Below are 21,537 nucleotides of genomic sequence, written 5' to 3' on the forward strand. Positions count from 1 at the left end.
AGTCACTTCATTTCTCTGGACCGTGGTTCCTTCATCTGTAAAATGGGGATTAAGACTGAGCCCCACGAGGAAGATGGACTGTGTCCAACCTGATTAGGTTGTATCTAACACAGTGCTTAGTACAGTGCCTGGGACATAGTAAGCACTTAATAAACACCATAAAAACAAAAACCAAAATTAAGTCTGGTCCATTGATCAGCAGGGTGGCCACAGGAACCAACTCCCCAGGACTGCAGACTCCTCTGCCCAAGGAGAGTCTCCAGGAGCCCAGCTTAACCCTAGCGGAGCGGACATCCCCTGGCCCAATGCCACTGCCCCCAGGTAAACACGCCATTCTTTCCCCCTTGGTCCCAGGGGCCCACTGGCCTGGGAAGGGGCTTTGGCAAGTCACTGTGGGTGTAAAAAATCTCTTATGTGATGAGGACGACATCTACAGCCGGGTCCTGCCATCAGGATGGTGATGTCCGAGGGAGGGCAGGTGGACCACGGCCGCTCTCCCTCACACCGTGGTGACCGAGCCCCCTTCCTTGCCTTCAGAGGTAATGTGGACTCTTCCACCTGCCACAACTGGGAAACTGGAAGGGGCTCTGCTGGAGATGGGAGACAACCACCAGCCCAACACTCCTGGCGAAGCGAGGAGGTGAGGGAGGCTGTGGACAACAGCTCGGCGGGGGATGCGCAGAGGGGATGGAGGCAACTTTGGGGAGAGCCAATGGGCTGCCGGGCTACCACTCCGGGCAGAGCTCAGGGAAACTGGCTCGGACAAAAGGGAATCATTTTGGACTGAGGGGAGGTTGCACCTTTGAAGTCCCTGCTCCAAGCAGCCTGCTGGTGGAGGGTGGGACCCCAGCTCACCTTCTGACACATCCTTTTAAATGAGCCACTGGCTTGCTCTGGTAGGGTGCGGGCCATGAAAGGCAGGGGTCAAACATTCACTTTCTTTCCTTTTCAGGAGGAACCCCGGAGAAAGGCTTAGAGCTGGACTGCCATCGCCAGATTCTCCCACGCCCCCAGGCCAGTCCCCCAGCAGGTAAGACAGACACACACAAACACACGCAGCCACTCACCCTACCACAGCCAGGCTCCCCTCTCCCCAACCAACCCAGCAGGTCAGATAGGACCAGGGGCAATTTGTGGCCTCTGGGGCCCCAGCCTCTTTTGGGAGGCTTACGGTAAGTAGTAGCCATGGTACATATTGAGCGCCCGCCAAATGTGGCACACTACAGTTTCCACTTTAATGAAGGAGACAGGCATAAAAACATAACAGATAACTAACTGGTTGCACAATTGAATGTATCCAGGTGCCGAGGATGGAGATAATAATGATGCTATTGATAATAATAATAATGTTGATGATGATATTTGTTAAGTGCTTACTATATCCCCATTTACAGATGAGGTAACTGAAGCACAGAGAAGTTAAGTGACTTGCCCATCACAGAGCCGACCAAATAGCAGAGCTGGAAATAGAATCAACGACCTCTGACTCCCAAGTCCGTGCCCAATAAACACAGATGCACTAGAAAAGTGGCTGCTGGGCTATAGGGAATTAATTGGGAAAAGCTTGTTGGAGGAGGAGGAGGGCTTTGAAGATGGGAAGACTGTGGTCTGGTAGATTAGCGGGAGCAGCGGGAGGAAAGGAGCGGGTGAAGAGAATGGAGACGTAAGATGGGGAGAGCTGTTGGAGAGCCTGGTAGCTGGCTGGTTGTGAGGAGTGGGGAGATGCATGCTAAGCGATAGTTTAAGAAAATGGTCCATACAGCATTCCTAAAGATAAGAGGAAAGGTGAGTTTAGGGTCTGGTGCTGGAGAAGTAGATTTGAGAGCCATCCATATTAGAGCTGGTAAAGACTTGTGAATGGATGAGCTCCTGACAGTGGGAGTAGGGGAGAAACAGGATTGTGGAGGGTCAAGGAGGGAGTTGGAGGGGAGGAAGTCCACTCCTCCCCTCCAAGGCAGCGGGTGTGTTACAACCAGTTGGAGGAGTGGAAGGGAGTGGGAAGAGGGAGATGAAGCAATAGCTGGGTGGAGCATTGGGGTTCAGAGCTCTTTGTAAACTAGGGGAGATGAGAGTGGGGCAGAGGGGAAGGAGCCATCAGCAAGTGAGCAGTTGAGGATGGCAGGGAGGGAAATAGAAGGAGGAAGAAGAGTGGGAGCAAGTGTTTTGAAAGGGTGAGCAGGGAGAGAAACGGGGGGACAGGATGAGAGAGAGTAGATTTTGAAAGCAGACCTCAGAATCTCTGACTGATGGCTGGGAAAAGTGAGAGGTGGCAAGGGAAGTGGGGGTGGTACCCTGGATGGTTTTCATTTTGTTAAAATAGTTGGTGAAGGCATCAGGGACCCAGATAGGGAGGGAGGAGACCCTAGGGAGCTTCAGAAGGGAGTTAAAAGACTGGAATAATTGGTGGAGGCAATGGGCAAGGGAATTGATGAGGGAGAAGTTGGGAAAAGTTAGGCAGTAGGAGATGGGGTGGGGGAGATGTGAGCATATTTGAAGGCAGAGGGGAAGACGCCATAGAGAAGGAGCAGTTGAAAGCGAAGGAGAAAAGGATAAATGTCTTATTTATTAAGCACCTATGATGTGTGGGGTGCTCTACTACGCTTGGGAGAGGACAACAGAGATGGTCCCTGCCCTCAAAGAGCTGACAATCAAGATGGGGAGACCAAGATTAAAATAAATTACAGGTAGTAATAGTATTTATTAAGCACTTACTGTGTGCGAAACACTATACTGTGCTGGATGAGAATGCACAAGTGGGAATTAGAAACGGACCCTGTCCCTCGTGAGGCTTGGGTAGAAGGAAGCATATATAATATGTGAAAAAGGGAAGAGAGAAAGGGGCATCCAAGTGCTAGTTGGTGGGGTGGCAACATGTAAGATTAATAAGGGAAGAGACTTCCTGGAGGAGATGCAATTTCAGAAGGGTTTCCAAGATGGGAAGAGTTGTGGTCTGGCGGGTGTGAAGGAAGAGAGAGTTCCAGGGAGGAGTATGGGAGCAGATGTGTTTAGGAAGTGAGAGAGGGTAGGGTCATTAGGACAGATATCAGTGAGAGTAGTTTAGAGGGCAAGCGGGACATCTCTTGAGAAACAGTTGGGAAGGAGGGGAAAGAACAGAGCAGAGATTGTTGGCTGAGACACCAGTATCAATACTGGTTTTTCCCTTGCCATCTCGTTCCCTTTCCCACTGCCGCCCACCCAGTTCGGCCTCAGTTGGACCAGGCCCAGGCCCAGACCAGGGTGAAGCCCTGCACGTCGGCCTGGCCGTGTTCCTGCCAGGGCGGTGATTACGATGGCTGGAACCAACAATCTAATAATGTAATTCAGTCGGCGCCTCTCCTGGCGAGACAGCCGCGCCCTGCCCATCCCCAGTCTCCACGTGACTGTGGAGGAAGAGAGGAGAGGAGCCTGGGCGTTGGCAGGGAGTCAGCCAGGACAAGACGCTGATGGGGTTGGGACGATGGATAATGCCCCCTCAACACTAGCCAAGAAACCTGCAGGGAGAACCAGTTCTTCCTCCAAGGGGCCAGAGCAAGGTCCTCGGCATCGACAGGCTAGGCACTGAGCACTATGGAGTTTTTCACATCCTGTCCACCTCACAGTCAACACCCCTGCCACCCTCCTGTCCATCACTTCAACCCAGAGCCTTGGCATAATCCTCAACTCCTCCCTCTTTTAAGTCTCACATCCAGTCTGTTGCTAAATCCCATCAGTTTCCCTCCACATTTCCCAGATCCTCTCCTTCCTCTTCACCCTGCTGCAGACACCTGTCAGACCCCACCTTGACCACTGCCTTGGCCTGCTGCTCACTGGCCTCCTGACAGCCTTTAATGTGTTTGTCCCCATCAGGTCGGTCAGTGGGAAGAAGCTGTGCTCTGCGTGTGGCCTTCCCTTAGGCAAAGGGGCAGCCATGATCATCGACACGCTCCACCTGTACTTCCATCTTCACTGCTTCAGGGTACGTGGGCATGGGTCCAGGGTCAGGCTCCCTCTTCGGACTCCCCTGGCAAAAATGGTCCGGGCTCTTCCCCAGATAAGGCATGTCTGGTTTGCCCGCCTTCGAGTGGCATGGGGCTACCAGTGTTTTGTGCCCAACCAGTGCGGGCAATACCATCTGGGTGGAGGCAGGAGGTTTGTCATGTCCTCTCCACAGGGGTGGGCCAGCGCTCCTCATGCCAATGCCTTGTTGCCTGTGGGGGTATCACTGCCATTTTGGGGTCAAAATTGCGCACTCTCAATTAGGTCTGCCCAGTGTTGGCACTTGAACAGCAGCGGTGGAAGCGTTCTTCACCTCTGTAGGGGCTCACACAGGCGTGTGGTGATGGCAACACACTTACAGGTCAGGATCTGGTGTAGCACCACCAGTTGGTCTCCAAGGGCCCTGGGGAGTTTGGCCAGCCCAACGCTGGTGCCCGCCTTTCTAAAAGCAAACCCCTGCTGAGAGCCATTTCTGGGCACTGTCCCGCGCCCGATACCCTGGGCTCGTGGCCTGGGCTCCCTTGGGGCAGAGACATGAACTGCGCTCGCCTGCTGGGTCATGCGCTAGTAGAGCTGGTCACCTTGTTGACCGATAACGATTTTCATCCTCACCTAGTATCCTGGCAATCCAAGGCACTGATGATTCTTTCCTGAGTGCCAGTCTCTCTTCTGGTTGTTTTTCCTACCACAAGTGTGTAGCTCAGCAGTGCCCGTCTCCTGGACAGTCAAGTTTGTGGGAGGCAGGTGGTTTTTAGAGAGACTTTGTTTTTTATGGTATTTGTTAAACCACTATGTACCAGGTACTGTTCTAAGCACTGGGGTAGATACAAATTAATCAGGTTGGACACAGTCCCTGTCTCAAATGGGGCTCACAATCTTGAGCCCCATTTTACAGATGAGGAAACTAAGGCACAGAGAAGTTAAGTGACTTTCCCAAGATCACACAGCAGGCAAGTGACAGAGCTGGGATTAGAATCCAGGTCCTTTAGCTCCCCGGCTCATGCTCTATCCACTAGACTGCACTGCTCTCCTTTTCTAGTCTCCTTCCACACTTGGGGTGAGCAGGGATGCTCAGACATCCAGGGTGCCGCTGCATGGCGCTGAACTGCCTCCTCCTGGAGGACTCTGCATACGGGAACGGGGTGGGTATCCCACAGGCAGGGGAACCAGGGCTTGAGTTGGGTTTGCGGTCGTGGTGATGGCTTGCGCTGAGCCGTCCGCACTCTCTCTCCCAGCACACATTGGAGATGCTTATCGGGACCTGGGGGAGGGTGTTTATGAGTGCCTGCTGTGTCTTAGGGGTAGTAAGGCCACAGCGTACTAGACGTGTTGGAGAGCTGAGGGGGTTGGATTGGGAAGCAGCAAAATATGGGGAGTCCAGACCCACCCCTCACATACTCCCTTCCCCCTCCCAGGTGAAAATCCCTGAAATGGCATCTAGTATGAGCAAGACAGCCAGGAGATGAGGAGGAGGGGACCAGCCCTCCCAGAGGTCCCCCATCCCCTTTCCCGGGCTGAGCCAATGTGGCAGGGGGTAATGGAATAGAAATACCAACAAGGAGCCAGGTTTGGTTCCTCCCCCCACCCTTTTCACAGCCCAGAATCTCTGGGGCCCAGCCCCCTCTTCAGCTGTGGGGAAGTGGTCCGGGGCCAGGTTTCTCAGAAACTTCCTGTCTGTCTCCCGTCTCTCTGCCCACAGTGTGGAGTGTGTAGGGGGCAGCTTGGCGATGCCGCGCAGGGGACGGATGTCCGAATCCGGAACGGCCTTCTCACCTGCAATGATTGCTACAACCGCTCCAGAAGTGAGTGAGCGTGGGACTCTCTGGGCTTGGTGCTTTGTTGGCTCTGACCTTTCAGTGGCAGGCTGTCCTGTTCGCGTTGCTTCCCACGTGGGTGTCCCGGCAGTAGGGGCAGAGTTGGCTTTTCCACCCCTTCCCCTGGGCAAGAGGTTGAGAGGGGAGGGAAGGGCCCAGTGGACCCTCGGACCCAGGTTTTTAACCCGTCTCCTCTTTTGAATCCCTAGTCTCCCACCCTTTATCACTCAGGTCTGACTCTTAGTCTACAGCTCCCTGGCTTCTGTCTCCTTTCTTCTCTCCTTCAACCACCCACTTCCTCTCCCTTCTCAACTCTGGCAAGCTTCTGCTCCACACACTGGATCCAGCTCCCCACGAGTCACTAACCTCACCAACTCTGAAATCCCACTCTCTGATCACAACCTTGTCACCCAACTGCCCCATAGGTCCTTCCTCCCCACAGATACCCCTGCTCTTTAGACCTTCCCTCCTCTTTGCCCCCCAAGATTTTCTTCATCCGCTCTTCCCGCTTGCTGCACAACTCCACATCCTCAGCCCCATTCTACCCACTAAACCCAACTCACTCTCTCCAGTCCTGGATCACCTCCTGAGTAGGATTCTTCTGCTCAAGCTCAGAGCACTGCTGGTGTAAATCTAGATGCTGGCCAACATTAGCCACTTCAATCAAAGGAACTTATTGAGCACTCATTATGCAAAGTCCAGTACTAAGCACTTAGGATTGTGCAGTAGAGTGGGTTGAGTCCTCAGATTCACCCTCCCTTGCTAAACCCCTGCCCCCTCTTCAGTGCAACAAGACTACCTCTCTTCCTTGGAGGCTCCTATTAATTGTGCCAGACTTCTAACTCCCAGGGCCCCAATGTCTGACCTTACCAGCTATTAAAACATTGAAACCGTGAGGAATAAACTCCCTAAAGTTCTTTGGCCTCCCCAACTTCCTCTGGTCACTAAAATTACTCTCAAGAAATGCCTGCTTTCAAAATCTACCCTCTCCCCTTGAAAAAACAATAACACCCCACTCTTCTGACCTCCTTTTCCTCTGCTGAAGGCTCTTCTTTTACCTCTCACCCCAAACTGGAGGTCCCTCAAGGCTCTGTTTTGGACCTCCTAAACTTTTCATTTTGTATTAACTTCCATTGTTTCACCTACACCTCAAATATATCCTGTTCATCCCAACCTCTCTTCCCCATTTGCAATCTCACACTTCTCTTGCCTGCAGATATCTCCATGTGCATGTCCCATCAGCAATCTCAAGGTCAATATGTCAAAAACTAAACTCCCTCGTCTTCCCTTCCAAATCCTCTCCTCCCCCTCACTTTCCCAACTCAGTTGACACCACCACTATCCTCCCTGTTTCCAAAGTCCACAACCTTGGCATCATCTTCGACTGCTACTTTTCTTTCAGCAGCGTGGCTCAGTGGAAAGAGCATGGGCTTTGGAGTCAGGGCTCATGAGTTCAAATCCCAGCTCTGCCACTTGTTGGCTGTGTGACTGTGGGCAAGTCACTTAACTTCTCTGTGCCTCAGTTCCCTCATCTGTAAAATGGGGATTAAGACTGTGAGCCCCACGTGGGACAACCTGATTCCCCTATGTCTACCCCAGCGCTTAGAACAGTGCTCGGCACATAGTAAGCGCTTAACAAATACCAACATTATTATTATTATTATTAATGGATAGAGCACAGGCCTGGGAGTCAGAAAGACCTGGTTTCTAATCCCAGCTCAGCTACTTGTGTGCTGTGTGACCTTGGTCAAGTCAGCTTCTCTGGGCCTCAGATCCCTCATCTTTAAATTGGGGATTAAAACTGTGAGCTCCATGGGTGTGTCCAACCTGATTGACTTGTATCTATTCCAGTGCTTAATATAGTGCCTGGTACAGAGTAAGCACTAAACAACCATGATAAAAAATTCCCATATTTGATCTGTTGCTAAATCTCATCACTTTCTCCTCCACCCCATTTTCAAAATCTGCCTTTACATCCTCATCCAAACAGCCTTCCCCGCTGTCCAGGCCCCTGTCCTCGTCAAGCGAGATTCCTGTATCAAGCCTCCTCATTGGTTTTCCAGCCTCCAGTCCATACTTCCCTTTGCTGTTCAGATTAACCTTCTAAAATGCCATTGAACATCAGTATCCCCACTCCTTAAAAACCTCCAGTGGTTGCCCTTTCTTTTTTGCGTCAGACAGAAATTCCGGGCCCTTGGGTTCAAGGCAGCCCATCAGCTCTCTCCCTCTTACCTTTCCACCCTCTTCTCCACAGCACCCCAGCTTGAACTCTGTGTTCCATCCAAGCTCCGTTTCTCTTTGGGCCTCATTCTCTCCACTCTTCTACCCAACATATAACCCCTTTGCTAACGCCCTTCCTCCTGTCTGCAACTCCCTTCCCGTTCAAATCTGACAACGCACAGCTCTCCTGGATTTCAAAGCCTTCTGAAATCCCACCTCCTCTAAGACTAATTTGTCTTCCTCCTGGGTCACAGTCTCCCTTCTCTCAACACTTTTGCAGCCTCGTACAAACCTATCTCCCTGTCTATAGAAATGGAACACTTTTTCTTCCTTCCTATAATTTATTTTCTGCCTGTCCTCCCCCTCTGATCTCTAAGACCCTTGAGGGCAGGGGGTATGTCTACTAACTATTGAACTCCCCCGAACACTTAGCTCAGTGTTCTACACATCTTCACTGACCTTAAGGGGGGACCAGTCCTGTTGGCATCTGCCACCAGGGGGCGGTGCTGCCCAGCCGCTGCCCGCTCATGCCCATTTTCTGAGCTGCAACCTGCCCTTTGGTGAAGACAAATTAGCCTCCTGCTTCCAAACTGAGGGCGTCTGATGCGACAGCAGAAACGGTCAGGCACATCCTCACCAGAGGGTGATAGCATGTCCGGCCCTAGAGGAAATAGCAGACACTCACTGGCCCGAGACAGGCGGCTGGCCCAGCTGACCTACTGAGGACGGGACCGGCAGCTTCAGGAGTTCCAAAAAGCCTCTCTGCCATCTTCTCTCAGACAGGTGCTGCAGAGGAGGGGCACGGGTCCATTGCTGCTCCAGCTGTGTAGCCGACAGAAGGCCGAGGCCCCTGGGACCCCTGGGTTTTGTTGAGGTTTGGAGTTTCAGGAGCAGGGAAGCTACCCAGTCTGCTGTCTAGCCTCCCTGCAGAGGGCGAGTGAGAAATGCTTGCAGGCCCCTACCCTGCAGTGATTTCCTGCTGGCCCTCAGTGAGGGGCGCTGCACCAGAGAGAGGGTTTGATGACCCAATGGAGTGCTGATGGAGCAGGGGATTTACCCGTTTATTCAGCTCTGTGGCTGGTACATCGGAGGGTAGCTCAGCCTTGAGGGCCCGTGGTGAGGCGTTTCCCTGTGATCCCACAGACCTGTTTCCTTGGACTTTAGAGGGAGAGCCAGTGATCTTTGGGGAAGGTTGACTAGCCTCGACTCAGCTCCAGGACTGAGTCTGGCAACAGAGGAACTGATTTTAGCCCTGGGGCTTTGCACGGCACCACTCACACACCCTCGCTCCTGCCCGGCGTGTTCCTATGGAGTGCAACGAGTGACCAGGTGGGCAGGGATGCATCATGTGGCTGCAGGTCTGTGGGGTCTTTGGCCGGCAGGTCAGCTCCAGGCAGCGTTAGCTGTCCAGAGTCACAGATTGCCGGCTTTCGGGACCGCCCGGAGCACCCGACATCGCTACCGTTGTCCTCGGTACCAGGAGGCTGCTGGGCACCTCCTGGGGGCCCCATTCAAAGGGGAAGGCACGGCCCCTGCCCGGATTGCCCACAGATCCAGCTGGTTCCCACAGGGCAGGACCATGAGAATGAGGAAAGGACAAGGGTGAGGGGAGAAACTTCAGGCCTTTCCCAGTGGCAGCATCAGAGACTGGGAATCCTAATAGCCTCACCATATGGAAGACCTTTCCTCTGAGCTGAGCTCCCCTGCAGCAGCTCTGGGTACGTCCTCAGCCAAAATGGCCATTCGTGGCCCTCGTCTCATCTGGTACCTTCAATCAACGTTGCCCTGCCAAAGGGGATGGATACCGAGGTTCCTTTGGATGCTTCCAATCCACAGTTTCTTTCACACCTTTGTCCTCAGTGAGCCTTCCTGCTATCAGATTAGTGAAAGGGTCAGTTCCCCGAGCCGGAATGCTGCCCCAAAAGGGACACACAGTACACTAGGAGGGTCTGTGTGCCAGTTGCTCTCCTGGACACCCGCCTTCATGGTCAGAGATAGACGAGCCAACCCCTCCTCCCGCAGCTCCCCTCTCCATCCCTGACTTCTTCCAGGCAGGCCATGGCCCACGTGGGGTAAGTGTAAATTCTTCCCCAAAGGGCAGGGCTGAGCTCGGCTCTCCCACTAATGGACCTCTGGTTTTCTGTCTCTTAGGTGCCGGACAGCCCACAACATTGTGACCCGAGTCCCCGCCTGCACACGGTCCCTTCCCACTCCTGGCCTCCCTACTGGGCTCGATGCCCAGCTCTGCCCCGATGCCTGTGACTGCACATTTCTGCTGGCCGGTAGTTGCGGGGCCGGTGTGGTTCGAATCGAAGGGGTCATCGTTAACATGGTCGAAGATGCAATAAGCCGTTCAGTTTTAACATTTCTAGACACTAAACCCACTCCGTTTACAGAACTGTTCTAGCTCCTCGCATCCCAGGAGCATCAGACTAACGCCCGTGAAACACTAAATGTCCCACCTGACAACCTCTGACCCCAAGTGGCCCCCCTTGGCTTTTTTTTTTCACAAAGGCACTGCTTTGGCAATCTGCCTGAGAATCCACCCGCATCCACAGTCGCCTCCCCTTCAGAGGGGGAGATGTCCTGCTGATATGTTACCACTCCAAGAGGGCTCTGGGGGCAGAAAGAGAAAACTGAGCTGGGCCAGGGGCCGACCGGCTGCCCTCCCCAACCCGGGCACGTGCCCAGGAGAGGGAAGTAAAGCCATGTTTGTCAGCTGGGAAAAGCAGCAGCCCCAAGCTGGGGAAGACGAGGTGCAGACCCTCCCTCCCTTCCTCACTCCTCCCCTCCCCCCAGGCTGCCATCAGGGAAGTGGTTTGGGATCCGTCCCACGCCATTCCCTGTTTAGTGTTCCAGCCACAAGGACTTTATCCATCTCCCTGTCGTTCCCAGAGGGATCCGGCCAACTCCACTGACTGTTCCCGGGATGGAGTTCCGCCATCTGAGAGCAAGCGGGTGTCAGGGTCAGAGAGCACAGCCCTGTCCCTACCCCTTCCTTTAAAGGGACAGGAAATCTGTTTACCGGGTCTGGAAGCCCCAGCAAATTGAATGCCAAGGAGGTCCTGTAGAGAAGGTGGAGTCCTTGGCCTGGCTGGGGGTGCTGTGGTGGAAGGGAGAGGATGGGAATCCTGGGGGGATTTCTTTGTGAATTGAGCAATCTCTTGTAAGAGAGGGATTGAGGAGTGAGAGTTCAGCTATACGGTCAGGGCGGTCAGGCCTGGGGGAGCAGTGCTGCTTCTCTCTGGGACTTCTATGTCCTCTCGCAAAAATTGTGCCTTAGAACACATGGGCGGCGGGCCAAGGAGGGAAGACAGCAGTGCCAAAATGCACAGAACCCACCGCCGCCCTCCCTCGCACCCTGGCACTGAGCGAAGCCAACGACAATGTTGCCTCCTCAGGCAGCAAGACACACGTGTGCTATTAGGAGCCCCTGCTGCTGGCACGGTCTATGTTCTAATTGCCAACCGCTTCTGTCCGATCCGCGTGGGCGGCCCCGTGGGGTCAGGTGGATGCCGGCCTGCCCCGTGTCCGTTTGTCACCGAGCGACTACACCCCCTCTCGACCCTTCCTTGTCTCCCATCTTTAGGGGAGGGGAAAAGGACCCCGTTTCCCACCCAGAGCCACAACACTGCTACCATCTGAACCATGGCTCAGCTCCACAGGCCTGCAAAGCCTGAGTTTTCACAGATGTTCCAAAAGCGAATTGTTTCCTGTTCTTGTGTGTCTCTCTCACTCCTCAGACCCCCAGAACTGACTGCTCTCCTCCTCCCACCCACCCCCCACTTTTAGGTACCCAGGGAGCCGCAACCATCTGCAGGAGCCGTGAGGGCTGAGCCTCGTTTGGGGAAACGCCATGGTGGGGAACGGTGGGCAGGGAGATGCATTTTCTCATTTTTCACTAACCTTCATTTACAATATTTATTCTAAAATGCCTCTGGAATGAAAGGAAAAAAGTTGTCTAAAAAATCAAGCGCTTTTCTAGTCCATGTACATTTATAAATAAACAGTGCCAGTGGATTTGGTGCTGGGCTGACCTGTTTGCTCCTTTTTCTCACAGGGAAAGTCCCTGGATGGCTGGGCCCAAGGTCGGGGTCCCGAGACACCACCTCCTCACCCTTAGCTTAAACAGCAAGATGCGCGGGTGCAGGATGCCTAGTTTCAACAATGGGGAGAGGGCGTGGGCATTGCTGGACCAAGGTGCTGGACGGGACGGGAAGGAGGCCTCAGAGGGGTCTGCCATCAGCCAGTCAATTGAGTAGTGGTATTTATCACCTTACCTTCTCGGATGCCTGCATCCCCTGAGCCCAAGTTTCTTCTGACCCAGGCTTGGTACAAATAGAGTTGGAGCTCTAGCTTTTCTCCCAGCCACCTCACAAATAGCATCATGCTCGGCCTCCAAGCCGCTGCTCTTGGGAGGGATGGAGGCACAAGCTCCGGTCACAAAAGGACATAGGGACACAGAGAGGCTTAGTGCCTCACCTTAGGTCACACAGCTAAGTGGGAGCAGAATGAGAACTAGAACTCGGGTCCTCAGCCTCCCAACCAAGAGCTACTCTTTAACTAGACTAACAAACGGTTTCAGGCAGGAGCAAATCCAAATGACCAATAAATCCTGCTGATTCTGCCTCCAAAACATTTTCAGAATCTCCTTACTGCTTTGGCCTCTCTGCCTCCAGGCTCTCCCCATTGGCTCATTTCCAAAAAGACACTTAGCACACATCTCTTCTTTTCCCAAACTCTCCCACAGCTAACCGGCTCCCTTGGTAGCAAACAAAAAACACTTTGGCAGCTTCAAATCCTCATGGCCTAGTGGACAGAGCACAGGCTCGGAGTCAGAAAGACCTGGGTTCTAATGCCATCTCTGCCACATGTCTACTCTGTGACCTTGGGCAAATCACTTCATTTCTCAGTGGCCTCATCCGTAAAATGGGGATTGAAACTGTGAGCCCCATATGGGACAGGCCCATGTGGGACAGGGACTATGTCAAACCCAATTTGCTTGTGTCCACCCCAATACTTTATACATGTAGTCCCTGGCACATAGTAAGCACTTAACAAATACCCCCATTATTATTATTATTTCCATGTTATGCAGCAGCTCCCATAACAATTTCCATTACCCCCCAGCTCACCCTCTTGACTCCTCCCACGTTCACCTCCTTGGTCTTATACTCTTGCTTCTGATCTTTCCCTCTACCAAATCTGCAGCCTCCAGCTCTCCCTTTCTTCCATCGATGATATTTTGTAAGTGCGGAAACCTTGAGGGAGCACCACAGAACCAAAATACACACTCCCTGCCTTCAAGGAGCTTGAAATCTAATGGGAAAAGAGAGTTGGAGCAAGAGGCAAATTGTCTGTCTCCCCATGTAAACTGTCAGCTCCTTGTGGGCAGAGACTGTATTTACCAATTCTAGTGTACTGTACTCTCCCAAGTGTTTTGCACATAGTAAGTGTTCTATAAATACCACTGAGAGACTGATTGAACAAGATAACATCAGAATGAAATAGATGAAAAATTGTATATACAAATTAAAATATACACATGTATAAGTGCTGGAGGGCTAATTATTTGGAGAAGACACTAATGCTAGGAAAAGTCCAGGGGAAAAGTGCAAGAATCAGACCAACAGCTGGATGGATAGAAACCACAACAGTGATAGCCGAAGAACCATTAGCAAGGTTACTAATTGTGGCAGAAGATAGGACTTTTTGGGGAAAATTAATTTATAGAGTCACTATGAATTGGAAACAACTCGGTGACATTTGATAATAATATTAAGTGCTGAAAATATAATTCTTGGGCCCACAGTTAGCTCTGACATGTTAACCACATCCCCACACCCCCACTCCCACTTATCAATTTGGCTACAGTATTTACCTGCATAATTACCTCCCTTTTTTTTAACACAAAATCAGCAGCAGAGTGGATAATTAACCCAAGCAAGTTGTGGGGTGGGGGGTGGGGGGACAGAAAAGAAAGGAGAAGGAAAAGGAGCTCAAGCCTGAGCCTGTAGCCGGGCCATTCTGATCCTACCTTTTCCTACCATTTCCTGGGAACGTGTGGCTACCACTTTTTTTTTTAAGTCTTGTACTGATTTCTCAAAATTCAGAAAGGAATTTGGCAGTGAGGTGATTATGCAAGTGAATATGGTACTTCATCCTGACCTTTGGCTTCAAAGCCCTCCACCAGCTCTCCTCACTTGCTTCACCCCAGCTCACCTCCTAACCTCACCTCCAAGGGCTCCCCTAGCCTGGAATCCTCTTCCTCTAAATTACACCAGTCATCAGCTTTCTCTGTCTTCAAAGACCTCCTAAAATCCCAGCTACTTAAGCAAGCCTTCCTTGCGTTAACTGCCCCCACCCCTAGCCATAAGAACCCAACCGATACCACTAGCACTGGGGTTTGTGTGAGGAGTCAACTGAACATTCAGTCATTTGCCCTGCTTCCGCTACTTGTAAATGACTGAATGTCCAGTTGATTCCACTCATTAATAATAATAATGATGATGATGGTATTTGTTAAGTGCTTACTAAGTGTCAAGTACTGTTCTAAGTTCTGGGTAGATACAAGCTAATCAAGTTGGACACAGTCCAACTTGGGGCTCACAGTCTTAATCCCTATTTTACAGATGAGATATCTTGAGGCCCACAGAAGTTAAGTGATTTGCCCAAGGTCACAGAGCAGACAGGTGGCGGAGCCAGGATTAGAACCCCAGGTCCTTCTGACACCCAGGCCCATGCTCTATCCACTAGGCCACTCTGCTTCTCTACAGTACAACAGAGTTGGTAGATGCATTCCCTGAAGACGAAGGAATTAAGACAGAGAAAGGTGTCCTTGGCTTCAGAGATATTTCGCTTGATGGCAAAAGGCTCTTAAGACTTGTCAAAAAGGGCCCCGCTTTCATCTTTTACATTGCCCGCCCCCTTTATGGCATGAGCTTGGGGCACCGTGGGGAAAGGAGGAGGGGCAGGGAGTGGGGTCCCTGATCACTGGCCAGGGTCACCGGCGAGGGTTGATGTGACAGTGTAGTAGAGTTGGCTACTCTAGCGTGGGCTCTGACTCAATGTAAAGAGAATAAAGTAAATGAGTCATTCATCTATGGTGGTCAGAGTTCAGAGTCCTGGGGGATTTTAGTAACAATACAGTACCTGACCTTGGTTCCAAGCCAATCAATCAATCAATCAATCAATTGTATTTATTGGGAGCTTACTGTATACAGAGAGCTGGAGCCCTTGGGAAAGTACGGTATAACAGAGTTGGTAGACACATTCTCTGTCCACAATGAGCTTACAGTCTAGAGGGGGAGACTGACAATAATACAAATAAATAAATTACAGATATGTACTAAAGTGCTATGGGGCTGTGGGAGGGGTGAATAAAGGGTACAAATCCAAGTACAAGGATGATGCAGAAAGGAGTGGGAGAAGAGGAAATGAGGGACTACTCCAGGAAGGTCTCTTGCAAGAGATGTGCCTTCAATTAGGCTTTGAAGGTGGAAAGGTGGTTGTCTGTCGGATATGAAGAGGGAGGGCATTCCAAGCCAGAGGCAAGACGTGGGGGAGATGTCGATGGTGTGATAGATGAGATCGAGATACAGTGAGTGGGTTGGCATTAGAGGAATGAAGTGTGCGGGCTGGGTTGGAGTAAGAGAGTAGAGAGGTGAGGTAGGAGAGGGCAAGGTGATCAAAGGCTTTAAGGCCGATTGTGAGGAGGTTCAGTTTGAATCAATCTCCCACTAAGCACTGTTCCTCTGATTGGGTGTGGGAAAGGGCACCCCAAGGGGAGCTACTGTTGTTCATGACCTGCCTCAGGCCTGGAATGTCCTCCCTCCCTCTCTCTGACAGACAATTACTCTCCCTGCCTTCAAAGCTTTAATGAAGGTGCATCTCCAAAAGGCCTTCCTCAACTTCCTCTCCCTTCTGCGGCACCCTGATTGCTCCCTTTATTCATCCCCCCTCCCAGCCCGATAGCACTTGTGAACATATCTGTCATTTATGTCTTTCTATTAATGTTGGTATTTATTAAGCGCTTACTATGTGCAGAGCACTGTTCTAAGCGCTGGGGTAGATACAGGGTAAGCAAGTTGTCCCACGTGAGGCTCACAGTTAATCCCCATTTTACAGATGAGGTAACTGAGGCACAGAGAAATGAAGTGACTCGCCCACAGTCACACAGCTGACAAGTGGCAGAACTGGAAGTCAAACCCATGACCTCTGACTCCGAAGCCCAGGCTCTTTCCACTCAGCCACGCTGCTTTATGTCTGTCTCTCCCTCTAGATTGTAAGCTCGTGGGCAGGGAATGTGTCTGTTATAGTGTTCTCTCCCAAGCTCTCATTAAGGTGCTCTGTACACGGTAAGTGCTTGATAAATATGACTGACTGACTGACAGATTCCTGTTGGCCCCTGCTCCAGCCCAGAAAGGACTCAAATAGAGGCAGCATCCTGGAACTGTGGGGGGAAGCAACATCCCACAGGGCACGAGCGACTATCTGATAATGCGGCCATGATCCAGGAAAAGGGCAGGACGAGGGTCCAGCCATGGGCCAGCATGGCCAAGCCAGATCAGGAAGGTGAGTGAGTCCTTCAAGCACCTGGCAGAGAGTGGCACCCTCCTGGCTACAGATTAAACCAGAGGTCAAGAACACCAAGGTGGTGTCCGAGCCCCCCACCCCTCACCTCTAGATCAGCAGTGGCATCGCCAAGTGGCAGGACAGGGTCACACAACAAGGTCCTGGTGGGCATTGCCAGGCCTCACTGGGGAGGTTCTGGGTACAGAAGAGGATGGCTTCAGGATGCCGAGCTGGCCCAGGGGAGTGGGGGAACAGAAGTGTGTCTGGGGCCCGGAGATGCCCAGGGTGGGGCAGGGCGACAGAGCTGCGGACGCCTGGGAGACTAGCGGTACAGACAGACTAGCCAGGCTGGCCACGGTCAGCAGTGGGAGGGGCGGGGCGGGGGTGAGTGGAAGAACTCTGGCAGCAAATCATTTGGAAAGATGGGGTGAGCAAGATTAGGAAGGGTGCACGGAGCCGGGAGCTGTAGGCCACCCTTGTTCCGGCCCAACCAAGGAACGGACCACAGTTCTGGCAGCCAAGGGAAGCTGTTGGTCCAGCACTGGCCGTCTGGACTCCCAGCACACATGCAGTGCAGGAGGACCAGTTGCAGAAGCTCTGGCCAGACTCGCCTCAACCTCGGGTAGCAGGGGAACAAGCCAGGGGCCTTCGGGGTAGGGACCCGGCAAGCCCTCACTCTCGGACCACTGTTTCTGCCTCTCCTCTCCCTTCCAACTACTGGCCCACCTCCCCACCATACTGTACCAAGATGGGGAACTGGAATTAGGGTGGATTCATTTTTCTGGGTGAATCCTCTGCTGTGATCCCGGAATTCCCTGCTGGCTGGGGAGTACCTACAAAGCATTCATTCATTCAATTGTATTTATTGAGCACTTACTTTGTGCAGAGCATTGTACTAAATGCTTGGAAAGTACAATTCAGCAACAGAGACAATCCTTACCCAACAAGGGGCTCATAGTCTAGAAGGCACTTCTCAGCACACAAGGAGGCAGAAAAGCAGACCAGAAAGGCTGGAAAGTGTGAGCCAGGCTAGACTTGGCCTGGCCTATGAGGTGGATGCTGCAAACAGGACCTTCAGGGGTGTCCTCTGTGCCCCGTGGCTTCAGCCACAGCTTGCTGCAGAGGCCCAGCATTTCCAGTACAAACTGACCAGAAGCCACAGCCAAGCATAGCCCGGCACCAGTGTGAGAGAAACAGCAAAATGGCACAAGGTGACTGAGGGTAAAACCCTGAGGAAACTCTGAGCAGCAGAGTGGGGTAGGGGAAAGAGCCCGGGCCTGGGAGTCAGAAGGTCCTGTGTTCTAATCCCAGCTCCTCCACTTGCTTGCTGTGTGAACCTGGGCAAATCAACTTCTGTGTGACTCAGTTAAGTCATATGTAAAGTGGGGATGTGCGACATGGATTGTGTCCAACCTGATTAGCTTTCTTCTACTCCAGTGCATAGTACAGTGCCTGGCACATAGTAAGCACCTAAAAAATACCATAAAAAACAAAATCTGAGCCCAGCTGATCTTCTGGGTCCTGAAGTCCCCAGCCCTGGAGGTGGGTTAAGAGGGTGAATGTGTTGTCTCAGCTCAGCAAATCATCCAATGAATTATTTCCTCCTACAGAATGGCTGACTGGCGAGTGTGGATTGCCCACCCGCAAACCCCGGGCTGAGCTGTAGGTGCAGATGCCCACCTTTCTCGAGGTCAGTGGGCTGCTCCAGCCATCCCATCTCCGGAGCCTGTCCGAGATCCAATGTCTGAACGAAAAGTGGCTCGGCCTAGTGGATGGAGCATGGACCTCAGAGTAAGAAGGACCTGAGTTCTGGTCTCATCTCTGCCACTTACCAGTTGTGTATCCTTGGGCAAGTCACTTAACTACTCTGTGCCTCAGTTATGTGTAAAAAAAGGGGGTCGAGACTGTGAACTCTATGAGGTACAGGGACTGTGTCCTACCTCATTAGCTTGTACAGTGCTTAGTACAGTGCCTGGCCCGTAATAAGCACTTAACAAATGTCATTTTTTAAAAAAGACGAGAACATCTACCCTAAGTCAAGCTGGAGCCTCTCTGTCCACTGACTTGGGCCAAAACAGAGGCAGAACAGAGGGCAGAGGGGGCAGTGAGCAGTAGGACCACCCATGCTCCAGTTCCACTGTTCCATAAAGTGCCTCAGGGGCCAGGACTGGCTCCTCCTTGGCAGTGGCTCCTGAGGGAGAGGGTTGGGGAGGGGGCTGGAGGGGGCTGGAGAAGGCTGGAGTCTCCAGCCGCGCTTCGTCCAGAAGCGAATTGACTGGGCCTTCTTGGCTGCTGCCCCAAGTTTTAATTGAATTTTGATGAGATGATGGATGTCGGACTTTCCTCCAAGCCTCTATGCTAAATTAACAGGGCTGTCTGCCTGGCTTCCTCTTAGACTGCTGCCTGGGCAGGAGTTCCTGCTAATTATCCTACACAAGGTGGAGGCGGGGCCAGGGCAGGGGCCCAAACTCCGCGGCTGATGCCAGGAATCGACACCGCTACCCAGCAGGGTGCTGTGGATCTGGGCCGCTGAGGCTGCCAGGGCTACTACGAGGAAGACAGAGTGGGGACCAGGCCCCACTGAACTCCAGTCAGTTTGGGGCAGGAGTGGAAATCCCTTGGCCACTTTGCTTTGAAGGGGAGCAGCAACTGAGGTACCGTGGGGCAAGAACGATTCTTCAAAGCCTAGAACAGCAGTATGGTGAAGTCCTGGTCAGGAGGACATGCAGGGGATGTTAATCCCAGCTCTACCCCACAACCCCCAGTTCCCTCACAGTTCCATAATGGCATTCCAATCACTCCTCCCTGATGAATAGCTGATCTCCACAGATTATAGCCCCCAGCTGCCAGTGGAGCACTTCAGTGCGTCCTAAGTCAGGGTAGACTGACACCTGGCTGTGGCAGTTCTGCGGAAAAGAATAATTACCACTGTAGCATTTGTTAAATGCTTACCACTGGCCAAGCACTATACAAAGTGCAGAAATGGTAGATATGGTATATGCAGATGGGACAGAGTTCCCTGTCCAATGAAGGGAACAGGCATTTTATCCCCATTTTGCAGATGCAGAAACTGGGGAAGATTAGAACTCAGATCTCTTGACTCCCAAGTCATGCTGCTTCTCTTCATACTAACGTATCTTATGCACATTATAACATAAGCACTAACGCATGCATATACTCATATACATACTCAGATATAACTCACATACATACTCGTGCACTAATTCAGGAACTCTAATTAATTAGAAAATCTGGATTCTAATCCATCAATATGTAAATGATTAGAGGATCTGCTTCCCACTTGATTGTACACTTGTTGAGAGAAGGAATCATTGCTATTTATTCTATGGTACTCTTCCCAGCACTCATTGAAGGGTTCTGCGAACAGTAAGCGTTGAATAAATACCATTAATTGACTGATTGAAATGACATTCCAAAATGGTTCACTTCAAACTCACAATTCCCTAATGCCTTTCCTCATTCCCTCAAGTCCCTGCTAACCACAGAAATGCACAGTCCTTCAGCCCCTCTCAACACCCCACCACAAAGACCCATAGTACCTCAGGTCCCCCCTCACCAGAGAACCTCACAGTCCCTCAGGATCACCCTAACCAAGGAAACCCACATCCCCCCAGGGTCTCCCATACCATGGAAACTCACAATTCCCCAGGATCTCCCATACCATACAATTCTCTAGCTCCCCCTCACAATTGAACCCCACAATGCCCTAGGTTCCCCCCTCACAACAGAACCCCATAGTTCCCCACCAAACTCCACAATCCGCCCAGGTTCTCCACACCATGGAATTCCACAGTCCCCCAGTGGAGTCCCAGGCCAGTGACCTTTCCACTGGCCAGGCTGCTTCTCCACACTGATGACTCCCAAATCTACCTCTCCAGCCCCAACCTTTCTCCTTTATAATCTTGCCTCTCCACAAGCTTCCAGGATATCTCTAAATGGGTGATCAGCTAGCATCTCAATATGTCCAGAACTGAGCTCTTCATCTTCCCCTCAAATGCCTCTTCTACAAATCCTTCAACAATACTTACTGAATGTCTACACTGTGCAGAAGACTGTACTAAATGCTTGCAAACAATTTTGTGTCTGTTGCCCCAGCAGGATCATAAGTCTCTCAAGGACAGGGATCTTCCCTACTAACTCTACTATATTAGCCCAAGTGTTTAATTCAGTGCTCTGCCTACAAAAGGTCCTCAATAAATATTATTGCAAATAAGAGTTAGAAGATCCCTTCACTTAATATCTAGCAGGGGAGACTGTTGTGAAGTAATTTACAGACAGGAGGTAGAAGAGAATGTAAGGCTGGATTAGTGCATGAATAAAGTGCCGAGAGAGTAGCATCTGCAAGTTAAGTTGTCCAGGAGAGTTTTGGGGGGTTGTAAGTAAATGAATGTGGAGGTGGAACAAAAATACTGAGGTAGAAGTTGCAAGGAAAGGACCTGGTGATCAGAAAAAAATGTTAGGGAAGGACTCCTGGGGGAGGTACGATTTCAGGAGGGATTGGAGGTTGGGGAGCGTTATATGTAAGCTTCTTGTGGACAGAGATCGTGCCTACCACCTCTATTGAATTGTACTCTCCCAGATGCTTAGTAGAGTACCCAATAAACATTACTGATTTACTGACTGATCGATAAATCCGGCAGATTTGAAGAAGGTGGGAGAGAAGACAACTAAGCCCAGTAAGCCACCCAATGAGGCCCACACCCAAGAAAAGACTTGCAGATGATTGTAAGCCACATTGCCAAGTCAGCCAGGCATTTCACGAGGACACCATGACTAAAGAAAACCAAGATAATGCATCCTCTTGCACCAAGGAAGCCACGCTTGTGACCAATAATCCATATCGGTGGCACGGAACTAAATGCTGTCACTGAATTCCGTTATCTAAGCGACATACTGATCAGCAGCACAATGATAGACACAGAAGTAGAAAACT

The 21,537-nt window shown here is 51.5% G+C and overlaps 1 protein-coding gene across 6 annotated transcripts in view; it reads left to right on the forward strand.

Annotated features, from left to right (window-relative positions):
- Window positions 1–12,034, forward strand: part of LIMCH1 (LIM and calponin homology domains 1) — a 75,582-nt gene extending 63,548 nt beyond the window's left edge. For 5 of the 6 annotated variants that reach the window (XM_029076717.1, XM_039913696.1, XM_039913695.1 and 2 more), the window contains 6 exons: window positions 200–321; window positions 538–640; window positions 953–1,030; window positions 3,847–3,955; window positions 5,675–5,777; window positions 10,161–12,034. In XM_029076717.1, the coding sequence (XP_028932550.1) occupies window positions 200–321; window positions 538–640; window positions 953–1,030; window positions 3,847–3,955; window positions 5,675–5,777; window positions 10,161–10,186 (541 nt within the window). In that variant the 3' untranslated portion in view covers window positions 10,187–12,034. The remainder of the gene's footprint in view (window positions 1–199; window positions 322–537; window positions 641–952; window positions 1,031–3,846; window positions 3,956–5,674; window positions 5,778–10,160) is intronic. The other variant, XM_039913694.1, reaches the window with a different exon arrangement.
- The last annotated feature ends 9,503 nt before the right edge of the window (window positions 12,035–21,537 follow it).

The sequence above is a fragment of the Ornithorhynchus anatinus genome, chromosome 12 (genome assembly GCF_004115215.2).
Source record: "Ornithorhynchus anatinus isolate Pmale09 chromosome 12, mOrnAna1.pri.v4, whole genome shotgun sequence".
Taxonomy (NCBI): domain Eukaryota; kingdom Metazoa; phylum Chordata; class Mammalia; order Monotremata; family Ornithorhynchidae; genus Ornithorhynchus; species Ornithorhynchus anatinus.